General features: G+C 48.3%; 1 protein-coding gene across 1 annotated transcript in view; it reads left to right on the top strand.

The window, feature by feature from the left end:
• SMC2 (structural maintenance of chromosomes 2) overlaps positions 1–26,747 on the top strand; it is a 938,385-nt gene that overhangs the window by 856,602 nt on the left and 55,036 nt on the right. The window contains exon 23 of the mRNA XM_069630781.1: positions 206–366. Coding sequence (XP_069486882.1) covers positions 206–366 — 161 coding nt within the window. The remainder of the gene's footprint in view (positions 1–205; positions 367–26,747) is intronic.

The raw sequence follows: 26,747 nt of genomic DNA, 5'->3' as shown, positions 1-26,747 counted from the left end.
AGGTAAGTAACTAAGACATCCCTTGGGTTCTCACGAGGTTCGGAGTTACCATGATCTTGATCGCCCTGGACTGGGCATGGAGGATGTGGTAACCTTGAGATGCTGAGAACTAACATGTGTTTTACAGTGCAACTGCTTTGAGCCATATAAAAGAATAATCCTTGTGCTTTAAATAGTTTTAATAAGCTGGTGTGTTGTGTTTCAGGTGAACAAAGATTTTGGGTCAATTTTTTCAACGCTTTTGCCTGGTGCAAATGCTATGTTGGCTCCACCAGAAGGACACACTGCTTTGGATGGGTTGGAATTTAAGGTTGCCTTAGGAAACACCTGGAAAGAAAACCTAACTGAGCTTAGTGGAGGTCAAAGGTGAATATTTCTTTTCATTATAAATATAAACTTGTAAAAGTACCTTTCTAGGGGCAGTAGAAGTCTAACAATTTTCTCAGAGGTTTTTGAGTACCGATGTTATACCTATTTCTATGAAGTGGAGACAAATAACTTGATATGACCCCATTTTTCCCTTTTTCTCCCCTTCTACCCTTCCCCAGCAATCCCCTGAAAATGTATGTCTTTTAGCCTTATCGAGAGTTGTAAGTAGTTTCCATACAAGCACTGGATCGCTGTATGTATGTGAGAGGCCTTGTGCTAGACCATGACAGAACTTGTACTTCCTGAAAGACCATGCTTACCAAGGTGCAACTCATAGGTCTTATTGGTCCCAAACATAATGGGCGAGGGAAGCCGTATTATGCACCATGTGCATCCTTTGCAACTTTTGTTTCCTTCTGTAAACCTTGATTCGTTGACAATGTCCAAGGAAGCATACCAGTATTTGCCAGCCCAGTAATATTGGCTTTTGAAGTTGTTTGATAAATGTGTCTGTACGCCTATGTCCCGTCCCCTTTCCTCCATACTGTATGGGCGTCCCTCGCTAGGGACGGGAGATGGAACCTTTTTCACCAGACAAAATCTTCTTCCACTTTAAATTTAGAAGCGCGCCGGGTGCGGACCTGGGAGCATGCGCTCCCCTGATTCGGGCTACTAGCGCCACTCCTCAGTCCTCTTTTCCGCATCGAATGGAGCGGGCTGCTTTCACCACCGCTCATGAGTTTGACTTTGGCCTTGAAATTCCACGCGCTCTTCCCCGGATAATGTATTTTGTCTCTAGTCTTTTGTCTTTAATCTGGTACTCGCTCCTCTGGTGCCACGGTCCTACCCGGCGCATGTCGACGTCTTTGGGCGTCAGCAGGTGTCCAGCCTGCAAAGTGCTCTTCCCTACGTCCAAACCCCACGCTGTTTGCCTACGCTGCCTTGGCCCCGATCACAGCTAGGAGGGTTGAACTGCGTGTGACGCGCTTAGTCCATGCGCAGTGAAGAACATGTTAGCTCGGTGGAGGGAGCTCTTCGAACGATCGCCTCCAGAGGACTTGAAGGACTTCGCCAAGCACAAGTCAAGGCCTAAGGTAGGGCCACTTTTTTCATTTGTGCCCCGCAAAAGTGACTCCTTCCCAAGGAGACGTCCGAGCGGCAGGGACCGTTCAGGTTCTACCCACCAGCATGGGTTCCGAGGCTGCTTCTGCTACCGGCTGTTAATCCGAGGGGTCACTAGATCCTACCAGGGACATTGTTGAGGGACCGCAAGGTTCTTTTACCGGGTGTCCATCCGAGGGGCTACGGCCTACTACCGGACAAATGTCTGAGGGGGTGCCTGTATGCAGCAGCACAGCTGATGGCACAACGCCTACCAGGCCTCGTCCTGAGGTGCAGGGTAGGCTTCAAGCTCCACCATCAAGAGTCCTGGAGGAGGCCAGGCCCAGCGCGGCAAGCACCACGGCATAGGCACGTGGCATGCAGCCCGACATGGCTGCTCGTCCAATACCGCCCCCTGGTGCGGAGCAGGTGGGGTGAACGAGTTTCAAGGTGGGACTGGTCTTCACTAGGTACGTCGCCTACTGCATATCATTCAACATCACAGGGCAGATGCACCCCGCAGGCAACAAGGCAGAGTGCGCCCAGACCTCCGTAACCTCCGGGCCCTATTCCTACGTCACCTAGCACACCACCGGCCTGTGAGGACAGATTCTTTGAAAAATTCCTCACGCTTATGAGATCCCCCTCAGATGGGCAACATCCTTCAGGATATAATCAGGGACATGCTGCCTCCTGTCCTGCCCCCTGCGCCCATAGTCATTCCTCCTATGACTCCAGCGCCTCTGCTGCCCGCGTCGGTCACGTGGTTCCGTCTCCTCTGCCCCCTGCACCACAGGCGGTTCCATACCAGCCTCCGCAGCAGCCTCCGGCCCTGGTCGCTACACCTCAGCCTGTGGCGCCCAGTACTCCTCCACCTGTCCCTGACCAACCGGAAAACCTGGTGGTCTATCGATGAGGAGGACCACCCCGACATGCCGTCTTCAGCCAAGGCTTTCTATGATCGACCTGCCGGTTTGGCTGAATACTTGCGGCTTCTACAACCTGAGGTCCCGGCCAAAGTCCTCACTCTACGCCCAATGGCTAGAACGGGGATTCCGATGCAGAAGGACGTTGCTGCTTTGGCCAAGAAAGGATGGCTTGAACCCCATTTGGCTCAGCCCACCAATCGGCACCTCAACGCCAAGTACAGGCAATTGGAGGCGGCACACCCTCAACTACACTCTTAAGTGATTGCCGTGGCCTCCATCTACTCTAAGCCTCAGTCCTCCTCGGCCACCTCGTCCTCTGCCCTGCTAGGCAAGGAGGAGAAAATCTTGGAGGCGTATGGAAAGGTGGTCTACTCCAACGCATCTCTGCACCTTCGTTAGTCTAACACACACACCATGCTCGCAGCTGTTAACCAGAGGCTTTGGTGTGAAATAGCCGACTTCCTCCCGGAACTTCCGGTGCAGTCAGGCACGCTCCAAGGCAGGGCTGGCAGAAGCAAAGTTGGTGGCTCAAGACATCATGGAGTCCACGGTGGTGCATATATCCTCTCACGGCTAGATTACGGAAACGCCCTGCCATTGGGTGCTAGTAATGCGTAAAACAGTGCCAGGTGATTCAGAACAACGCCATAATAACTATAACCGGCAAAACAAAGAGAGAACACATCACAGAGGAGAGGGGAGATCTACATTGGCTAGCCATCGATGAACGCATCACACAATCACTCCCACCATTCGTCCCATGAACAAACCTAAGCATAACCTAACCAATACCATGACCAAGCATAAACCTCACAATACAGCCACCATACCTACCCATACTAAAACTATCACCCCGCCTATTAGAGGCGCCTTAATTAATGCACGTTCGGTAGTAGCCCATGCCACTGATATAGCAGACCTCATTTTAGAAGAAAAACTACACTTTCTAGCCATCACTGAGTCCTGGCTCCACGCAGCCGCTAGCCCAGCTCTCTCGTTAGCTATCCCTGATGACTATTATCTTCCGAGCGGACAGAATAGAATCCAGAAGCGGAGGTCTCACTTTAATTGCCAAAACACACCTCAACATCAGACTTGACACTACCGACATCCTCACATCCTGCAAATCGTTTACAGCTAAGCTGCCTACTGCCATTTCCCAAACCATCAACATTCATTTGCTCTACATGACCCTGGGCACTTAGGCTCTTTCAAGGAAGACCTCACTACTATCCTTGCTAATAACCTAAAGAATACTTCCCAGAGCCTCATCTTAGGAGATTTTAACCTAGGCTTTAAAGACCCCAAAGACCCCCAGGCTACCCTCATTCACAATACCCTGTCAGAACTAGGCTTTACCCAGAGAGTGTCCGCCCCTACCCACAACAAAGTGAGAACCCTTGACTGGGTTGCAGACCATAACTATGTGGCCTCCATCACCGCCATTTCCCCTCAACCGTGGTCTGATCACCATCGCCTCACCTTCCCCCACGAAGCTTCAAGCCCCATCCCCAACAACCCACTAGCTACTGCCATCCCTACGAGAAACAAGAAAAACATCACAGTGGGAAAAACCGACCCTCCTCATTCTACCAACCCTGAACCAACTCTCAGCAACTTCCAATCCTCACTACCTTGTAGAGGGTTACAACAAAATCATGCGGTCACCTTTTAGATTCCATTGCACCGCTAAAACTGAGAAAAAGCAAACCGAAAAAAAAACCTGAACACCTGGTTCTCTACCCACTTAAAAGCTCTCGGATTAGAGAAACGTAAAAAGGAACAAGCTTGGAGACAATCGGCTACAGACAACAACAAACTGATCCTCAATAAAATAGCTGCCACATACAAAAAATAAATCGGAACCGCTAAACAAGAATCGTATAACCAGAGAATATCACAAGCCAAATCCAGTACCAAAGAATTGTTCACCATCATCAAAGAGCTGGAAACACCCATCCCTGTCCCAGACACATGTGTGAAAGACAAACTATGGTGCACCAGTGTCCAAAGTGCCCTCTCCAACAAAGTTGCAGGCCTAAAAATCAAAACCAATAACAAGAAGGAATCCCTAACCAACTCTACCAATACCCCCCCGCCCGACTCCCCATGACCCTACACCCAACTCACTCTCCCGCTTCAGCTTCTCTAAAGTCTCTACGCTAGAAGTTCCAAAAATTATCCTCGGCCTCAAACCTTCAAACTGCCAGGGCGACCCCTGCCCCTCACAAATCATTAAAGACGCGGCAAGAGACCTCTCGCCATTTATTTCCAAACTCATTAACGCCTCCTTCTCCTTAGGCATCATCCCCAACCATCTTAAAGAGTCTTGGGTTCTCCCCTTACTCAAAAAAACCCTCCCTAGACCCATCGATACCCACGAACTACAGACCCATCACTACCGTCCCCTTGCTGGTCAAAATATTAGACAAGACAGCTTATCTGAATCAAACCATCTCTTGGGAATCCGACAATCTGGCTTTAGACCCCAACACGAGACTGAGACTGCTCTCATCGATCTCAAAGGTCAAATCAACACCCTTAGAGATAATGGGAAAACGGCTCTACTACTTCTACTCGACCTCTCCGCAGCATTCGATTTAGTAGATCACAAACCTCTCTGCAACCACCTAGACTCGGCAGCCCACTTCTCTCAAGAAGCCATCGGTTGGATTGAGTCCTTCCTAAATAACAGGTCTATGCGTGTCTTCTCAACCTCAGCTTCCGTTGACCCTATCCCCATCATATGCGGGGTCCCCCAGGGATCATGCTTCTCCCCTACATTGTACAACGTGTTCACGAAGCCCCTGTTTGATCTTGACGCTCTGGGTATCACCTACACTAATTACGCCGATAATACCCAGATCCTCATCCCGTTGACTGGAGATTACAACAAGGATTTGGCCTTGGTCAACAGGGTGTCCCTCATCATCCAGGCATGGATGGCCTCCCACAGTCTATGCCTGAATGATGACAAGACCGAACTCTTCATCCTCGGTTCCACCCCTAACCTAAACAAACTGGATCACAACTACTCTAGCTTCATCATAGATGGCAATTCCATCAAGGTAGCCAAGGAAGGTAAAACTCTAGGAATCTACCTAGACTCCTCCCTTTCCTTCCGCAAACAGGTTAGTTCCATGGCCTCCTCCACAGCCCACACATGCAAACGTATAAGAGCAGCCAAACCCTTCCTTTCCAGAGCCCTCATACTATCCAAACTGGACTATCGTAACGTCCTTTACGTAGGAGCCAATAAATATGTTACAAACAAAATCCAGACTCTGCAAAACAATGCTCTGAGCAGCGCTTAGCATTCCCAAGAGAGAACACATTTCCAACATCAGAAGAGCCCATAATTGGCTCACTACCACCAATAAAATCCTGCTCAAAGTAGCCTCCTTAAAACATAAATGCCTCAACAATGCAGCCCCCGCTACTTAGTCGACAGAATAAAAAGATACACCAACAACCAACCTACCAGAACTGCCAATGCCAACCTGCTCTCAGTTCCCAGGTTCAAACGAACCAAAACAGGTGGCAACAGCTTCCAGGTGAAAGCAGCCCAACACTGGAACTCCCTGCCACTCTCCTTAAGGACACCTCAAACTTACCCCCACTTTAGACGCAATTACATTCAGTGGATAAAGGACAATGACCAATAACTCACCTTGCCCACCCTATGTATACTGCCTACCCATGTACGTCTGTAAATATGTATGTTTTTGTAAAATGTTTATCACTGCATTTATCGCAACTGCTCTAACCTATGTACACACTGTAATCATTGTACAGCACTGTTACCAAGCTGAGAATATCCTTGCTGCTCCTGCGCCCTTATACCTTCGGGTCTGGCGTGCAATATAAATGAATAAACATAAACATTCAAATCCTTGACATTGGTTCATCACGGTCTATATGGAAATGCCCCGACATACCTAAAGAAATAATTAAAGTGATATGAACCAAGCCATAATCTCAGATCAACAAACAAAGGCCTACTTTACGCCGTGCCAACTAAAACGGCAAAGGGTCTAAGTAGGTCCTTTTAGGCTAAAGCCAAATGGAACAAACTACCAGTGACCTTAAGATCAGAAACAAACCTCCAATGTTATTTTTTAAAGAAAACTGAAGACCCTGCTCTTCAAATAAATCACCTCTGAAACCCACCTTTGACCTACTCACACCACACCTATATGTTGTCCCGTCGCTACGTCTGTCTACATGCGCTCTGATGCCTGCAGCACTATACAAACACATAAATAAATATAGACACCGCAGGCCGTGCCATCTGCATCGTCACGGACATGAGAAGGACTGCCTGGCTGTGGGCTACCAAATTGAACCCGGATGGCCAGGAGCACATATTGGACCTTCCATTCAACGGTAGCAACCGCTTCCATTCCACCACCGATGAGGAAATGAGAACAGTTCCCAGACTGACTGCGAAATCCTTATCTATCCTCACGAAGTCCACACCCAAGACGTACAGTCAGACGCACCAGCGTACCGACAAGGGGCGGGTCTTTAGCAGGTTCCGGGGCTTCCAGGAACGAAGTACCAAGCAGCCTGACCGATCTCAAAATCAGGAACCCCTGCAAACAACACAACACAAGGCAGGGTGGGCAATAAGGCCTTCTTTCAGTCCCCCTCCTCAGCCCCAGCCTCGGAGGGAAAGAAGGCATGACATTCCCCTCCGGGTCCACGTGTCTCCGGGGGTGGGATGGAGGGCTGAGGGTTGTGTTGGACCTTTCCACCCTGAACCTATCCCTTCCTCCTCAAAAGTTCAAGATGGTTACCCTAGCGCTTATTGCAGAGACACTGTGCAGGGGAGATTGGATGTGCTCTTTGGATCCGTTTTGACAGCCTCATCGGTCCTTCCTGAAGTTCAGGATCATGGGCTTCCATTTCCAATACACAAGGTTCTACCCTTTGGCCTCAATTCAGCCCCCAGGGTCTTTACCAGGCTTATGAATGCAGTGGCAGCCCTGCTCAGGGCCCACGGTCACCACGTCTACTCTTACCTGGGCGACTGGCTCGTCCTGACGAGATCCCGGAGGCGGTCCATCACACCACCTCCGCCCTCATGAATACGCTACACAAATTGGGATTTTCCATCAATCTCAAGAAGTCACAGTTGGAGCCGAGACAGTCTGGCTTTCCTGGGCCTCATCTGGGACACCAGCACCGAGAGAGTTTTTCCCTCAGAGGGCAAGATCACAGCCATAAAGTGGGCCACGGGCCATTTCCTCAGCAGAGCGGTGACATCAGCATGGTGGTACCAGCACCTCTTGGGTATCATGGCGGCATGTCTAATGGCAGTGCCTTACACAAGGCTAAAAATGAGAAGATGACAGCTGCACTGTGCAGACTCATACAGTAAGGAGCAGGGTTCCCAGGTGGAACCTGTCCGCATTCCTCCCTTTCTCCACCAGAACCTTGTCTGATGGAGCACGGACTGCAACTTGCGGATAGGCAGACACTTCTGCCAATTAGCACCACAGCTTACCATCACCACGGATTCCTTCATGGAGGGCTGGGGGACTACCCTGGACAACAACAGCATCCATGGAGTCTGTTCTCTGCAGGAACAGGAGAGCCATATCAATTGGCTAGAGCTCAAGGCGATCTTGCTCCCTCTCAAAGCCTTCCTGCCGCATATCAGTGGCAAGGCGATCCTCATTCAAACGGACGATTCCACCAGCATGTATTACATCAATAAGCAGGGTGGCACCAAGTCTCCTCTACAATGCAGCCTGGCCGTCAGCTTGTGAGAGTGGGCTATGGAGAACAATATTCACTTGAGAGCAATCCACCTCCCGGGGGAGTCAAACCTGGAGGCGGACAGACTCAGCAGATTGGGTGCGGGCAGTAACAAATGGCAATTGAATGACCAGGTCCTTCAGGGGATCTTCAACAGATCGGGGCAGCCTCAGGTGGATCTCTTCGCCACCTGGTACAACAGGAAGTGCCTGTCATGATCACTGCTTCCAAGGAGCCAGGACCAGCCCAACGTCCTTGGAAGCAGGCCCCTAATCCTAAGCCTAGGCACCAGCCGGTCCCTACTGGGACCTTTTGGACCTTGTCCTGGCGCCGGTGGCACCAGGCTCATCAAAGCCATCGGTCCCGGCGCTAGAAGCGCCGGGCTCATAATGTGTGAAGATGCTTGGGTGGACTTACCTGCAGCAGACCATGCTGCTTACTTACCAGCTACATAGGAATCCTCTGTAAGCCGGAACTATTTTCTTACCTGGGTGGGGCAAGCTCCACGCCCTGGATACAACACTGGAACTCTTCTGGAACAGGAACTCTTTTCTTACCTAGGCGGGGCCGTGGAGGAAGACGCCTCATCACTCCTAGGCTATTTAAACCACACCCGATTGATGAAGCGTGCTTCGCGTTATTCTGCATCTGCAGCAGAACGCTCACCGAGTCTGTTCCAGCTTTTCTTCTTCCGATCCTGTACCTGCAAGAACAATACTTACCATTCCAGTATCCAGTCTTCAGCAGTGCCTGTAAAAGACAAGAAACAACAGGTTAGCACGACGACTTCACATGCAACGCATTCCTTACCTGGTCCATCGGCAGCGACCATTTCTTCACGCTGCACCTCCGCCTGTGGAGACAAAAGCATAGTTATTACTTACCGGCAATCCGGGAATTCCGGATGTTTTCAACACTGCAACCCAGCATCTGAAAGACACAAGAAGAGACATTAGACAGGTATTTACTTACGCCCATCGCGCTCTCCACAATAGAGCGCCTGCAACTACTCCGGCGTTTTCCATCACCTCTTCAGCACGAACTCACAGCTGTGAAGGAAAGAGACAGTTAAAGCGCTTGCATTTACTCACGCATTTCCAAGCGCTTCTTTCCAAGGCTCTGGCTCCAGCTTTGGCCCTCTTCATTCCATCTTCTAACGCTAGAGCCCTGCAAAACAAATAGAACAAAGCATTATTCCGAGCCCTGTTCAATACTTACGTGTCCATGCACCTAAAGACTATATGGACTAAAAGGTGTCCGGAAACTCACCGCTCGTGCTGTTAACGGCGGTTGCGATCCTCTGATGTTAAGAGGCCTACGTTTCACCCAGTGAAGGAACTGGCAACGGCACCCTGCACCAGACGCAGATGGAGAGCCCAGCATTCACCTATCTAAGGTGAGCACGTTGACCTGGGGGCTCTACGGAGAAGCTTAGACGAGAGAGAGAGGACACTCAATTGCCCAGATCTTTAACCCCATATATTCTTTCCTCTGCAGAAATCTCACCCTTCGAGTTCGACACACAGTGCGAAGAGGCTCAGCCCCAGAAGCCAATCGAGTCCTGCACATCACTTTTCGAGTCACAGACTCCCTCCTGCCTAGACCAGCGCCTCCGTGGGAATCAGGTGAGCGTTACAGAACGCGAAGCCCACCACAAAACTCCTACCCAGGCGCAATGGAAACCTCGGACACAGACCAACTGGCCCGATTGCTTGGGGAACTAAGAGCAGAGGTACATGCAGCTCGTCAGGAAACAAACTCTTTGAGAAGAGAGCTGATAATATCCAAGGAGCGAACGGAGGACCTCGCTAGGCAATTACTACAAACGCAGGCAGGACAGACTCCTTTGCCCGCTCCAGGAGTAAGTTACCCTTCAGCATCCTCAAATCCAGTGCAAATCAATCTACCCGGTAATGTGCCTTTGGCTCCACCCGAACGCTTTTCTGGTGACCCAAAGAAATTTGCAGTGTTTATCAACCAGTGCCGCCTACACTTCTTATGTCGCCCAGCTGCCTTTCCAACATACCAGGCCAAGGTGGCTTTTGTGCTTTCTTATCTCAGTGGCAGTGCCGCAGATTGGTCGATCCCTTTGGTCACTCAGGATGATCCGGTCCTTCACGATTTTCAGGCCTTCCAGTCCAGCATGGAGAAACTGTTCGCAAGACATGCCCAGGGGCAGGCCTTGGACAATGAACTCCTTTCGTTACGACAGGGTAATCAAGACCTCTTGACTTATATTGCCTCATTCAATAGACTTATAGTGGAAACTCAATGGCCGGAGGATAAAAGAATAACGCTTTTCTACAGAGGCCTGCGTGGAGAGCTCAAGGATGTGTTAGCTCAAATTGTGAATCCTCCACAAGAATGCTCAGACTATATTGACTTAGTTGTCCAATTAGACCACCGATTAAAGAACAGGAAGGCTGATCGTTCCAAATTTGATACCCGAGTATTTTCTAAACCACAGACCTCTACTAGGGGAGCCGACACTGTGGAACCCATGCAACTAGGGGGCATGAAAGGACCTTTAACTCAAAAGGAGCGGGAAAGAAGAAGACAGCTGCAATTATGCCTCTATTGCGGAAACTCGGGGCACTTTCTTCGAGACTGCCCAGTGAAACCAGCTAAGAAGGCTGTAGGAGCCGCAGATACCTGTACCCAAAATTCTGAGCAGGGAAACGATCTAGCCCGACAAGTGTAGAGGTCCTCTTGCCGAGCGTTAAAATCTGTCCCGTGACCTCGCATTTCGTGGTGCCTATGGTCCTCATTAGCCCAGAACGTCCGGATCGTTTGCATGCAATTGAAGCTTACATCGACAGCGGAGCAATCGGTAATTATGTGGACCGTGAAATGGTATCAAGGATGAATCTACCTCTTGTCCCTAAGGCAGTAAAAGACGTCATTACTACAGTGGATGGCTCGGAGATAGCCTCCGGACCAGTTACGCATGCCACCCAAGAAGTGACGTTAGTGAGCCAAGATGGACACCGGGAAAAAATCGTGTTCGATGTGATCAAGGCCCCTCAGTTCCAGATCATTCTGGGAATTCCTTGGTTAGAGAAGCACAATCCTCAGATCGATTGGCGAGCAAAGACGGTTCAGTTTCCAGAATGTTTTACCACTTGTTATCCTCGGCCCGATGTTTCACTGGCAGCGATCTCTTCCGAGGTTCCCAAATTACCTCCCGAATACCAGGAATTCCAAGACTTCTTTCGGAAGGACCAAGCTAACACCCTGCCTCCTCATAGGTCCTACGACTGTCAAATAGACCTGATACCCGGAACAACTCCTCCTTGTAGTAGGATTTATGCCCTCACCGAGCCAGAGAATCTTCACCTCAGACAATATCTGGACCAATACCTAGCTAACGGGTTTATCCGTCCTTCAAAATCTCCAGCTTCCTCGGCTTTGTTCTTCGTTCCGAAAAAGAAAGGAGACCTTAGGACTTGCATAGATTACCGCGCCCTGAATCAAATCACCGTTAAAAACAGATACCCGTTACCTTTGATCCCTGAACTCCTGGACCAAGTCAAAGACGCACGTATTTATACAAAGTTGGATCTCAGAGGAGCCTACCACTTGGTACGAATAAAAGAGGACGATGAATGGAAGACGGCATTCCGCACCAAGTATGGGCTGTTCGAATATCAATTGATGCCCTTTGGACTTTGTAACGCTCGTGCCGCTTTCCAGTATTTTATGAACGATGTCCTTAGAGAACTCATAGATGTGTGTGTTGTTGTCTACATTGATAACATCCTCGTCTATTCATCATCTGAAGAGGAACACCAGAGACACGTCAAAGAGGTTCTCGAGAGATTGCGTCAACATAACCTTTTTGCTAAGCTTGAAAAATGCGTTTTCAACGTAACTGAAGTTGAGTTCCTGGGATTCATATTGTCACCTGACGGGGTCCATATGGATTCAAAGAAAGTCGATGCAATCATTAAGTGGCCATCACCAACCTCTGTAAAAGGAGTTCAAAGCATGTTAGGCTTCGCTAACTTTTACCGCAGATTCATTCCTGAATTCTCTCGGATAGTCCAGCCCATCACCGCTCTGTTAAAGAAGAACAAACGTGTTGAGTGGTCTACTGAAGCAGAACAAGCTTTTCAGGACTTAAAAGCTAAATTCATTTCTGCACCTGTTCTAAAACATCCTCGCCCAGAACTCCCCTACATCGTGGAAACGGATGCTTCTAGTCTTGCTATGGGGGCAGTTTTATCACAAAGAGATCCGGTCACACACCAATTACATCCTGTAGCCTTTTGGTCCCGCAAATTCTCGGCTCCCGAGATCAACTATTCAATTACAGACAAGGAACTTTTAGCCATCAGATCGGCCTTTAAGGCCTGGCGGCATTATCTTTTGGGAGCCAGACACACAGTCACCGTAATGACTGATCACCGCAATTTACAATATCTGAAGACAGCCAAAGCTCAGTCTTCCAGACAGCTTCGCTGGGCTCTGTTTCTGGCTGAGTTTGACTTTATAATTACTTATCGACCAGGCAGTAAAAACGGAAAAGCAGATGCTCTCTCCCGGATGGGAGTAGATGAACATTTGACCAATCCAGAACCAATACCCATAATCCCAGAACAAAGGATTTTGGGTTTGTTCAGCGCTCAATCCTTTGAAGACATCAAGACTACAGTCAAATCACTCCTAAATCCGGCCGATTTGCAAGACTGGCAATTAAAGGGAAAAGAATTCTCAGTGGATCAAGACCTACCATATTTCCGAGGACGATTGTACTTGCCCTGTGAGAAAATACAAAAACAAGTAATCTCCTGTTATCACGACTCTCTAATGGGGGGTCACCCTGGCATTACCAAAACCATGGAAAAGATCAAAAGACATTTCTTGTGGCCATCATGGAAGAAGGATATTAGAGACTTTGTAATCTCCTGCGGTGTGTGTGCCCAGAATAAAAGTCAGAAGGAGAAACCAGCCGGCCTATTACACCCATTAGACATCCCTCCCTGTCTATGGCATACCCTGTCCATGGATTTCATCACGGACTTACCTCCATGCTCAGGGTATAATACCATTTTAGTAGTCGTGGATCTATTCTCCAAGATGGCTCACTTCATTCCCCTGAAGGGCCTACCTTCAGCTTCAGTATTGGCCCGAGAATTCTTAGAAAACATCGTTCGGTTACACGGTTTTCCCTCGGTTTTGGTCTCCGATAGGGGAAGTCAATTCATCTCCCACTTTTGGCGAAGTTGCTGTCGTCTAGCTCAAATTGATGTAAGACTTTCAACCAGTCACCATCCCCAAACCGAGAGGACAAATCAGACTTTAGAGCAATATCTATGTTGCATGCTCCAACAAACTGAAAACCCTTGGAAGGATATTCTTTGGATCGCTAAATACGCTTACAACAATTCGACTCATTCTGGAACCGGGAAGACTCCCTTCTTCCTATTATACGGACACCATCCTAGAACCTCTAACCTGGATCCTCCCCAAGAATTCGAAACACCTGCTGTGGATTACTTGCACTCGGAGATCACTCGTGCTTTTAAGGAAGCCACTGCCCATCTGCAAAGAGCTAAAGCTCAATTCAAAAAAGGAGCAGATCGAAACCGTAAAGAGGCCCCTCACTGCGCAGTAGGAGACCAGGTCTGGTTATCCACTAAGCACCTGCCTCTAAAAGGACCCCGCACCTTCATCCCAAGATACCTTGGACCCTATCTCATCTCTGCCATAGTTAATCCGGTGGCTGTCAAATTGGAATTACCTGCGCATATGAAAATACATCCAGTCTTTCATGTTTTCCTTATTAAAACCAGTACAACCAGAAACCCGATTGACTAAAGTCCCAGAACCTGTTTTGGTAGAAGGAGAACTTGAATTTGAAGTAAAGAACATCCTAGACTCCAAAATCGCCAAATCTAAATTATATTACCTGATTGATTGGAAAGGATACGGCCCCCAGGAAAGATCTTGGGAACCCTCAGAATATGTCCACGCACCTCGTCTGGTCAAGAAATTCCATCTGAATCACCCCGACAAGCCAAAACCCCCGGAGAAGACACGCTTAGGAGGGGCCTTGAGGGGGGGTGCTGTCATGATCACTGCTTCCAAGGAGCCAGGACCAGCCCAACGTCCTTGGAAGCAGGCCCCTAATCCCAAGCCTAGGCACCAGCCGGTCCCTACTGGGACCTTTTGGACCTTGTCCTGGCGCCGGTGGCACCAGGCTCATCAAAGCCATCGGTCCCGGCACTGGAAGCGCCGGGCTCATAATATGTGTGAAAATGCTTGGGTGGACTTACCTGCAGCAGACCATGCTGCTTACTTACCAGCTACATAGGAATCCTCTGTAAGCCGGAACTATTTTCTTACCTGGGTGGGGCAAGCTCCACGCCCTGGATACAACACTGGAACTCTTCTGGAACAGGAACTCTTTTCTTACCTAGGCGGGGCCGTGGAGGAAGACGCCTCATCACTCCTAGGCTATTTAAACCACACCCGATTGATGAAGCGTGCTTCGCGTTATTCTGCATCTGCAGCAGAACGCTCACCGAGTCTGTTCCAGCTTTTCTTCTTCCGATCCTGTACCTGCAAGAACAATACTTACCATTCCAGTATCCAGTCTTCAGCAGCGCCTGTAAAAGACAAGAAACAACAGGTTAGCACGACGACTTCACATGCAACGCATTCCTTACCTGGTCCATCGGCAGCGACCATTTCTTCACGCTGCACCTCCGCCTGTGGAGACAAAAGCATAGTTATTACTTACCGGCAATCCGCGAATTCCGGATGTTTTCAACACTGCAACCCAGCATCTGAAAGACAAAAGAAGAGGCATTAGACAGGTATTTACTTACGCCCATCGCGCTCTCCACAATAGAGCGCCTGCAACTACTCCGGCGTTTTCCATTACCTCTTCAGCACGAACTCACAGCTGTGAAGGAAAGAGACAGTTAAAGCGCTTGCATTTACTCACGCATTTCCAAGCGCTTCTTTCCAAGGCTCTGGCTCCAGCTTTGGCTCTCTTCATTCCATCTTCTAACGCTAGAGCCCTGCAAAACAAATAGAACAAAGCATTATTCCGAGCCCTGTTCAATACTTACGTGTCCACGCACCTAAAGACTATATGGACTAAAAGGTGTCCGGAAACTCACCGCTCGTGCTGTTAACGGCGGTTGCGATCCTCTGATGTTAAGAGGCCTACGTTTCACCCAGTGAAGGAACTGGCAACGGCACCCTGCACCAGACGCAGATGGAGAGCCCAGCATTCACCTATCTAAGGTGAGCACGTTGACCTGGGGGCTCTACGGAGAAGCTTAGACGAGAGAGAGAGGACACTCAATTGCCCAGATCTTTAACCCCATATATTCTTTCCTCTGCAGAAATCTCACCCTTCGAGTTCGACACACAGTGCGAAGAGGCTCAGCCCCAGAAGCCAATCGAGTCCTGCACATCACTTTTCGAGTCACAGACTCCTTCCTGCCTAGACCAGCGCCTCCGTGGGAATCAGGTGAGCGTTACAGTGCCCTCAGTTCGCCTCCTGGCAGGGACAGGGCCTAGGCTCCCTGGGCGACGCCTTACAGTTAAAGTGGAACAGCATGAACGCATATGCATTTCCACCCACCCCCCTGGTTCACAGGGTGATCTGCAAGATAAGGGAGTCCCGACACTTCAGCATCATTCTGATAGCCCCTTGGTGGCCGGCGAGACCATGGTTTTCGGAGCTGCTTAGCCTGTCGGATCAGCCTCCGATTCAGCTTCCATTGGGCCTGGCCCATCTGCTATCGCAGCAAGGAGGCAGGGTCATCCACCCCGTCCCCCAGGAATTAGCCCTCGCAGCGTGGTTCCTGAACAGGTCACATTGAAGCATCTGTCGTAGGCTAACCTAGGCCTCATACAGGGTGCTAGGAGCAATGCTACTAGGAGCCAGTACAAAAGCAAGTGGTCTAGGTTTTGTCACTGGGCCGAGTCTAAGAAGGTTGAGCCTCTTACTTGCACGCTGGGCGACGTGCTGTCCTTCTCTGCACACCTCGCCCACTCCAAAGTGCAAATGGACACCTGCCGCACCCATCTGGTGGCCATCTGAGTTTACCGGAACTTGGAAGAGGATGTTTTCTAGTCCTCCAACCCAGTGGTGAAGACATTTGGCGGGCCTCAGCAGGCTCTACCCGCTTATCAAGAAGCCACATTGCTGTGTGGGTCCTCAACATAGTGTTGGGCGCCTTTGCACATAAACCCTATGAGCCAATGGAGTCTGTGAACATCAGGCTGGCCATTGACGGTTGCTGAGGGATCAACATCTCGGGAGGTTTTGTGTAAATACTTAAACTAAAATAAATTAACTAGCACCCCCATTTCTTCCTTTTCTTTACACTTTTTGTGCAAGGGATTGTTGTAAGTGTTTTCCACATCGAGAGAGCGCATATTGGTAACTTCCGGGGCTCCCCGGGTCTGTTTCCATTCGCGGCCCCTTTAATTGAATATGGCAGAAAGCCAAATGTTTGGCTACTCATTAGAGCAAACTGCAGATATCATAAAAGGACCCTCTATCTTTGATCCGAGCAGGACAAATACCGGGATAACCCAAACCACATGCAGTGAGGATCTGCTAAAAATCAAAAAGAAGAGTTTCCGTACAGAATTACACAGACATTTCTTACGGGAATACTTACGAGCAGACACTATACCAGCAGGGTTAATTGTCAGGCACGAGCCCTGCCTCTTCCTCACAGACAAGGAATATACTACCAAATTCAGTCATATTGCAATTAAATGCAGTAGGGACCTTATGGTATTGACCATTACAACAGCTCATTGTTTGAGTATTGAGGTCCAAAAAGAATTAGACATAGAAGAAAAAAAGTTTCTAGAAAATCAAGCAATTACGAATGCTATAGACAAATTAAGAGAAACTAATAAACTTTTTGATGAGTTTAAAACATCAACAATTGCCAAAAAAACTAAACCAAGACATTCAGGAATTTAAACTCAAAGATCTTTCCTTATACAACAGCTGAATTTGCAGAGGCAGCCAAAAAACAAGCAACACAAAATAAAGGGCGTCGCCGCTGGGTATCATTTTCCAACTCTAGCAGCAGTAGCTCGGACGACCAACAGATTCAATCAACCGCAACAACCCCATTTTGCCAATTTCCAACCTCCGCATCTGCCCCCTTTTTTAGGCAGAAGAGGGCAAGGAATCCCATATTGGGGCCAACCATGGTTTCCCCAATATGCACCCCCACGACGCCAAGCATGGGGAAGAAGACGGCAGACACGTTAACAACAGACACTAAAGACATTCCTATTTTCAATTTGGCAAAAGTAACCTTGACGGCATCACAAATATCAATTCTTTCTAAAGACCTTTCATTTGTGCCATCTCGAACAACAGACTGGTTCCTAACTGAAACTGAAATTCGTCGTTTCTTCAGGACAATACGCCTGAAGGCATTCTTTGATATTCCAGCAGAACCACTAGACACAGACTCTGGCCTACATATCCCATCCACTTTCAGACCTCAAGATAATGAAACACCCAGAGAAATTATCACTTTTCAAAAATGTATTATGAAAGAACTGGGAAAATTGAAAGGAGATGGAAACTAGTTCAAGCACAATCTGTCAAAAGCCGAACAAAAGGCATTAATTAAGCTTTCAAAAAAGCCAAATATTGTGATCAAACCAGCCGACAAAGGCGGTGGAATTGTGATTATGTCCAATTACCAATACTGTACTATGGTTAATGAACTGCTTCAAGATCAGGAAAGCTATAAGAAAATAAAAAAAAGATCCAGCGAGCGAAATTAAATCAGAAATGGCAGATGTGGCACAATGTGCCTATGAAAGGCAATGGATCAGCGAGAAAGCACTAAAATTCCTGACTACCAGTCAAGGCCGCTCTCCGTCATTATACGCATTACCTAAAATTCACAAAAATTCTGCTAACCCACCAGGTTAGGCCCCTTGTATCTGGGTGTGGTTCAGTTTTGGAACCAGTGTGCAAATTTATTGATGTCTTTCTAAAACCTTTAATCACCAAAACGGCAACCTACTTACGAGACACTACGCACACTATCCACATTTTATAAAAACTCCCCTTCGATCCCCAGACACAGAGACTTGTGACAATGGATATCAAGTCATTGTATACAAGTATTCCTCAAGATCAGGCCATTGAATGTATACACCAAACACTTATTCATCATGATCAACAAAACAGAGTACCCCATAATTTCATTCTGGAATTAATGACTTTAGCTTTATGTAAGAACTTCTTCGAGTTTAACAAGCAATTCTATGTACAGACCAAGGGAACAGCGATGGGCGCAACATTCGCCCCCAGCCTTGCTATCTTGTTCATGTCCACCTTTGAGTCAAACAAGAACCCTTACAAAATCTGTATCTCGTATTGGAAACGATACATTGATGACATCGTGTTCATTTGGAGAGGCTCAGAAACTGAAATCGACCTTTTTCTCAGCTGGTTAAATAACATCGAAAATAACATCCAGTTCACTATGGAAAGTAGCAACCAAGACATCAGTTTCCTTGATTTAAAAATCTTACATGAAGATGGAATTTTGAAATGCTGCCTGCACCTAAAAACCACTGCTCGGAACACTCTTTTGCATTTCTCAAGTAACCATCCACGCCACATGCGAGAAAATTACATGGAATAGTACCCAGAGCCCCAGTCTACAAGAGAAACAGGTTCTATTGTCTGCATCTCAAAGAGGGGAAGGACCTTCCGTAAAAGAGCCGGGGACCCGATCTGATTAAGAGGAGGAGAGGATGGTAAAGGAAGAGTAAGACTGAAGCCCGTGGAGACTACGGCTAGGATCTACGGGTTGGTGAAAAGACACTTCCAGGTGACCTGGAACAGAGCAAAACTGCCCCCCATAGGCGAGCTGTGCTCCCCTGAGCTTGAGGTCACTACTTCTTGGCGTCAGAGCCTGGGGCAGAGGGGGGGGTTATGGGTGAGCAGAAAAAAATCCATGCAACGTCCTATGCCGCTTCCTCCTATTGCGGTTGGGCGACCTGTCGAACCTCTGTGTACAGCAGGCCTGGAACCTCTTGAAGCCGGATAAAGCGCACGGCTTGAACTCGGTCCTGCCCCGAGACTGAGGGAAGGATGTTTGTCCAGGTTTTGTCAGGATGGCCATGGACTTGGCGGTTTGAGCAGAGGTTTTCTTCTTTGTCAACTTGTCATCGGTTGACGAATGAAATGGCCCATTTTTAAGTTACTCACCGTAGTGACTAACGTACACTTAGTCCCCTTTCCTCCATACTGCCGGGGCGTCCCTTCCAAGGGACGCGAGAGGGAACCTTTTTCACCAGAAAAAAGCTTCCTTTAAATTTAGAGGCGAGCAGGGGTGCGGCCCGGGGAGCATGCACTACCCTGACTCTGCCCTCCAGCGCCACACCTCTGTCCCCATTGACACGTCGACAATAGATTTAACATTGCCTAAGGACACCAGTTTTATTTTACCGGGGGGGGGGGTGGTGGGACGTATGGAAGAAAGGGGACTATGGACTAGGAGTACGTTAGTCACTACGGTGAGTAACTTATAATTACTCCTATGTCTCGTCCCCTTTCCTCCATACTGTATGGGCAATTACAACAGAATGTAGACCCAGGGTGGAGAGGTGACCCTCTAAGAAAACAAGTTCCTTAATACTGCCTGCCCGAATGCCGCATCTGACCTGGAGCCGGCATCCAAACAGTAGTGTTTGCAGAAGGCCGAAGGAGTGGCCCAAGAGGCCATGCCACGGAATGTGCCTCTGGAATGCAACTGCCGTGGCCTTGGCTCCGATAGCGTGGGCATGCATATTTGCCCGAAGCGGCTTGTGCTGCCTCTCATAGGCAACCTTAATGGCTGCAACCATCCAACTTGCTATTGAGGCCATAGAAGCCTGATATCTTGGGCTTGACCCACCGAAGGTGACAGAGCCTCAGATTTGCGGAAGCTCTTGGTTCTATTCAGGTAGAATTTTAGAGCGTACCCAACATCTAAACAGCGCAGGACCCTCCGAGCATTGTCCTGAGGGTCAGCGAAAAAAGTGGGTAGCACCATCTCCTCATTTAGGTGGAACGAAGAAACTACTTTAGATTAGAATGCATCAAGAACGCAGGATGTGTTCTAAGGACTACCTTGTCCCTATGAAAGGTAGTGTAGGGCTTGGAAGCCACAAGCGATTGGATCTCGCTGACCCAGCGTGCAGATGTAAGACCCAAGAGAGCCGTCAATGGTGACCAGCCTGATGTTCGCAGACTCCATTGGCTCATAGGGTTTATGTCTCATACATAAAAACTAGAATCGGGGTAGTCCCTTAGAGCATAAAGTGGATCGGGACTTATGGAGGATATATATTTTTGTTAAACCAACAGTATCCAATATGCTATTGTAAACAAATTTGGGATAAATTCAATCGACTTAGTTTGTTGTGTATCCTAACCAGCGGATATCACAGTTATTCTTTGCCACTATATTTTCTGAAGACATTCCTTTTTGTTAAAGCAATTTATTGTGCACTTTACAAAACTACATTTTGAAGAAAAACATTAAGATTTAAATCCAGTCAAAAATGATGAAAGGTTGTAAAACGGAAATAGATTTGGGAAAAACCCTTTGACTCAGTTCTTGCAAGTAAATAAATGCAGACAATGGGTGAACAAATAAATATGAATAATAAATAAACACATATTAGGGAAAAAAACAGAAATACAGAAAAACAAAGAAACTGTAGCGGCCCAAAATTTAGTATTGCAGGTTCCGCTATTTAATGAATGCAGGTCTGCCGACGTGTTGGTGTTTGGAGGAGGAAAACACCTAACATGTACACTAATGTGTTTGTGTTTAAAAGAAAGCCTAAACAGTTACACTTTCAACATTAAGTTAGGGTTAACTTCAAAATTGAGTTAAAAAAGATAGGGTCTTCCTATCAATGATGGAGTCAAACATCCATATCACGTTTCGTATCTGTCCCCTGCTGGGCGTATACATTTTACTTAAGCCTTCCTCAGGGCGGGAACAGGAAAGAGGGGGGAGCCGACTTGACCCTGTATGAAGGCAGACAGAAAAGAATTGCAGAGAGAGTAATTTAAGGAATGTTTTCAGATGATGGGGCACTTGTCTGAATCTAGAAGTTTTTTTATTTTGCAGCAACAAATGAAAACCAAGTGGGAGCAACGTCCTTACCCTAATTGTGGGCAGGGACTGGATCAAAAACCCACTTAGGCTAGGGTTGGAGTCTTCCACTGGTGTGAAGGGCGCATCATGGAGCACAGGGCCCCCAAGGTGCAACCACCCACTGTCCTTGGATCCATTCTGGGACGAGATAGAGAAAAATATCTATCAGGGCTTGAGTATCAGTAGTGTTTAACTAGGAGAGGTAGTTGAATAATTGTCTCCTACCGCCTGTGAAGGGAGTCATGTCTCAATTGCTATTTCTTGGTGGGTCTTCAAATAGCTTGAATGTGCATATAGCATTGAATTCATCTGTACTTGCTATAGTACAGGGAATAGAGAAGACAAGGAAAGAAACAAAATTGGTGTTATATTTTACACAGACACCTATTAAGACAGGCGTTCTTGTATTGTCTGTCAATCTAAGAGTAATAATGAATTGTAATCTGATACTTGCCTTGATTGTTCAGCAACCACTGTGACCCGCGAGTGCCTCGTTAGTGCAGCACGGCCTCACATTTCCCGCGAGTGGGTTTGTTGCGGACACTGCCGAAGGTTGCTCAGCGTCTGAGAGGCGGAGTCATAAGTGCAGAGCGAGAACGCCGCCGTCGCTTCTGCGGGTGTGTCTCCTAGTGCATACGCTTGATTGGCTGAGGCGGCACTTCCTGATTGCCTCAGTATCGGCGCACAGTGATAGTGCACTAAAATGAGAGAGAGAGCTTTTTACCTGCTTATACATCCGCCTCGTTTGCGTTCCCGCTCCTATCGAACAGGACATATGCAAGGAGTACTGTGTTCAGTGGGAAAAACACCACATGCATGAAAAGGGTCAATTGCTTGTGTATGGCAAACTCTTATGCTTCAAATTAAAGGCAAATATTCTTCATTTAATCCGTGCATGTGACTAGAAAGTCTGTAGATCCATCTTGCTTCTTTGTGCTGGAGGCTACGTAATGTATTCGCAGATTCCTTGACTACATCTAGGAACCACCATTTGATATCGTTAGGGGGTATGGTGGTTTTCTAAAAAGTGATTCACAAGGGGTGCCGATGTATTTTCATCTAATGCGGGATCGGTGCTCAGAAATTCTGATGTTCACCGATCGACTTGTCTGGCCTACATACCGCAGGCCACATACGGGCATTCGATGCAATAAATTGCTTGCTTTGTTTTGCAGTTTGTCATTGAGTTTAGGTGCCAGATCTTTGTCCCAATGTTAACATTTTTCATTTTGCAAGTAAATTGGCACACTGAACATGAGTCGCAGGGAAAATGTCCAACAGTCGTTCTGAGGTCCCAGAGTCCTGTTCTTGGAGCCGTTTCTTTCAAATTTAGAATGTACCAGGGTGTCACGTATGTTTTTTGCTCTTTTAAAAGCAAAACGTGGCGTTGGGGAGTCCGGTACACTCAGTTGAACAATAGGCCAGTATTTGCAAATTTGTTTCTTAATTTTAAAGGTGTGAGGACCATGTGTGATCACACAGGTCATTTTGTCGGGATCCGAATGTTCCCGGGTGATGTTTTGTGACAGCAAAATGTCTCTATCCGTGAACCTTGCCCTTTTTCTTGGAGTTTGAAACAAGTTTTTTGGGGTAGCCTCTAACAGGCGGTTGGCAAGGTCCTCAGTTTGTTGGTAAAAATCCGCAAGGTTAGTACAGTTCCTCCTCACTCTAAGGAACTGGCCATATGGTAATAGCGAGAAAATAGCAGAGTCTCTGTGTGCAGGGGCTGGATGTTTGCCCTGGACCTCAAGGATGCGTACCTGCATGTACCCATATACCAACTGCATCGGACGTTTCTGCGGTTCATGATTGTTGTACCACTTTCAGGACAAGGTGCTGCCCTTCGGCTTGAACTCGGCCCCTCGAGTCTTAACGAAGTTGATGATTGCAGTGGCGGGGCTTCTTCGCTTGGAGGGCCATCATCTATACCCTTATTTGGACGACTGGCTGGTGAGCACAGGGGTCCCCTGATGGGGAGTTGCACTCCTGCCAGAGATTGGCGGATATCCTTCTTCTGGTTGAGGGAGAACCCAAGTCGCAGTTGTGCCCATTTCATGAACTGGTCTTCCTGCGGGTGTGTTGGAACACCACCTTTCAGCGGGTGTTCCGTATGCCCAAGAGGCTTCTGTCCCCCCCGCAAGGTGGGGCACTTTCTGGCAACTCGACCACCTTGGCATGGTGGTTCCAGCACATTCTGGGTGTGAAGGTCTCCTGCGTGCTCACTGTACAGCATGGTTGCCTCATGATGAGTCGCCTCCGGCTCCACCTGGCTGCGAATTGGGACCAGGAGACTGGGGTCTGTCGGACAGGGTCCCAATACCACTGCTCCTACGGCCCGATCTTAGCTGGTGGCTGATGGATGGCAATGTTTCTGTGGGAGCCCCCTTCACCTAAACTGACCTTGGTGGGGACGACTGTCTCCTCCCTTTCAAGGTAGGGGGCTACTCGGGAGGGCTATGTGATTCTTGGAGCATGGTCCAGGACGGAAGCCCTCCTGCATATTTATCTGCTAGAGCTCAGGGCAGTAGGCCGGGCCTTCCAGGCGTTTTTGCCACGCATCCGATGGACAATTTTACTATGTTTTACCTGAACAAGCAGGGTGGCACACGTTCCCACCTCCTCTGCATGAGGCAGTATTGATGTGGGAATGGGCCCTGACGGAGGGGATTTGGATTTCAGCAGTCCACCTCCTGGTTGACAGCAATGCAGAAGTGGACCAGCTAAGCCGCTTGGAGTTCAACACCTACGAGTGGGAGTTGCACACCGACTCCTTGATGCCCGTGTTCCAGCATTGGGGGTTTACAGACCTGGATTTGTTTGCATCCCTCTGAATTCCAAGTGCCCCCAGTTTGTTACATGGGCAGGACGGGTTCGGGGGTCTCTGGGAGATGCCTTCCAGATCTGTTGGAACAGCCACAGGTGTGTACCCGCCCACCCCTCTGCTCCAACGGATCCTCTGGCAAGTTCCGGGCTTTGGTGGATTGCAGCCTCATCCCGATTGCCACCCACTGGCCTTCGATCTGCTGCACTTGTGCTCCCAGGTTCCTGTCCACCTTCCGATCTCCAGAAAGGGATTCCTGAAGGCGGCTGTCGGTGGGGCATCCAGACCTGGCCAAGCTGGAACTGGCGACCTGGTTCCTGACCAGCTGAGACTTCAACATGCTCAATTTTCGGATGACAAATAGGCTAGGACATCATTCATTGGGCCAGGAGGCCCTCAACTCAGTAGCAGTAGAAGAGTAAATGGACTAGGTTCTGCCATTTAGCTTCTGTCAGGGGTCTGGACCATGTCACCTGTCCTCTGGATGACTTACTGGCTTTATCAGCGCACTTTATCTAGAGCTCTAATCTCATCTAAAATGGACTACTGCAATGCCTTATACTTGGGTTCAAGCAAACACAATATGAACAAACTACAATTATTGCAAAATAACGCTCTAAGAACTGTTTAACATTCCAAGAACCCAGCACATCTCAGTGGTCAGACATATTACGAACTGGCTTGCAGTTAAGGATAAAGCAACTTCAAAACACAAACCCTTACCCACAAATGCCTTACTGTATGTAACTTATGAAACTTTGTAACGTGCCCAGATACTGCTGGGTTTGGTGTCCTATACAAATAAACAAACCTGGCTAGTTCTGGATTTCAGGTAGGTACTTGCTGCACTTATTTGGCGGCCATTCCGGTCTTATAAGAATTCCCCTGAGCATGTTTTCTGCGGCCAACCCTGTGGTTAAGGCCCCGCCCCTTAAGGGGTTGTCCAGGCTTTTTTGCCGGTGCAAAGGCTGCCCCCGATCTGGGACCTCATTTGGTTCTGGCAGCTTTGCAGCGCTAGACTTTCGAACCGATGGCCTCTGTGGACATATGCTTGGTGACACCAAAGACTGTTTTACTGGTGGCTCCCACCTCTGTGTGCAGGGTTGGTGAGTTGCAGGCGAGCCCTTCACCACGTTTCACAATGACAAGGCCATCTTGCGCACTCGCCCAAACTTCTTGCCCAAGGTGGTGTTAGGAAAGATTCTCTTTACTGCACCTTTTTCATCTTTATGGATCCCCTAAACTTTTTTGCTTTTATTTTTGAATCTGACCTGTACTTTCTGCAGTGTAGTGAAGCCTTAAGCTTCACTACACTGGCCTTTGCTCATATGTTATGGGGAAACGGAAATGTCTTTCAGGCTGGCAGTCCTGGGAAACATGGTTTCCCTTAGTCGAGTTACTATGTTACTACTTTGGTTACTTTTGTATCACTTGTGGTAACTTTTTACTCTAGGTGTGCTAAAAAGATTGGCTGGTGGCAGCAGTGATTTTTTTCCCCCCACTTTTTGCAGAATTTCATTTTAGCTTTACTCCGTTTAGAGTTTGGCTAACTGTGGCTACTGGTCAAACATGGCATGCCACGAGATTTTTCGCCTGTTCTTTTGACATCTTGTTCTTTAGCCATCTTCCTGGCCTCAGAGGCCAGGAAAATCCTTATAAGGACTTCCAGTGCCCGGGAAAGCAAAAGCTTTTGGTGAGCTACTGCAGGGCTGGTTTTTTTTTTTTTTGCAGGCAGGATGTGGGCTAGGTCAGTCTGACACTAATCCACATACTGGCTTCAGTGTGTCTGAGAGGTATCCAAGAATGTTCCCGCCAGTGGTCCTGATTGGACCACTGCTGGGGTGTGTGTGGGCTAGTCCTGCTAGTGGGATTTTCAGCTCTTACCTGGATTTTAGGATAAGAGGACCACAGCGCCCATTTTTCAGAGATCCTGGAGAAACCTGAAGGAGCCAAGTATCCAGCTGTGAGACACAAAGAGACCCGACTGAAGGAGGTCTGGCAACCAACTTCTGCTGCTGTGCTAGAGGAGCCCTGTCTTGCTCTTGATCTTTAGTAGTCCTGCGAAGGTGCTACGACACTTGGAGTGGAGGGACCATCCATTCTCGATGTCTGCTCGGTGCCCTGCCAAAGGAAGCCTTCGGAAGTGCCCTGGAACTGTCCTGTGGTTGACCAGCTTTGTTTTTGGGCTACTGGGATATCGGCGTCACTGTTCCGAGTTTCGGCCTGAAACTTGGTGGATCCTCAGCTTGTCCTGCAAGACTACCTCCTGTGACATTTCAGCATCCTAGCAAGGAGACCCGAGATAGAAGGGAAAGTGTGACCGCGGCTACTGAATCCGTTTGCATCACAGTGCACGGTGTGCATTGTCTGAAAACTGCTTACCTGAGTCCAGTCCTGAGAGGGCTACTGCATCATGTTTTTCCGCATTCTTAGAGATCCCTTGCACCAGCAAGACGCACCTTCCGGGGTTCAGGTCGAACCTGCAACCCCCTGGGAATAGAGGATCGCGGATTTCGGTGGGAAAAGCAACGTCTGACATCCTTCCTTTTGTTCTGCCAAGTCTGAGTAAAGGGGTAAGTTAGTTTCTAACCTGCC

Source organism: Ambystoma mexicanum, chromosome 6q, assembly GCF_040938575.1.
Source record: "Ambystoma mexicanum isolate Mex_15411 chromosome 6q, UKY_AmexF1_1, whole genome shotgun sequence".
Taxonomy (NCBI): Eukaryota; Metazoa; Chordata; class Amphibia; order Caudata; family Ambystomatidae; genus Ambystoma; species Ambystoma mexicanum.
The sequence above is the reverse complement of the archived record's forward strand: the minus strand, read 5'-3'. Positions and strand labels throughout refer to the sequence as shown.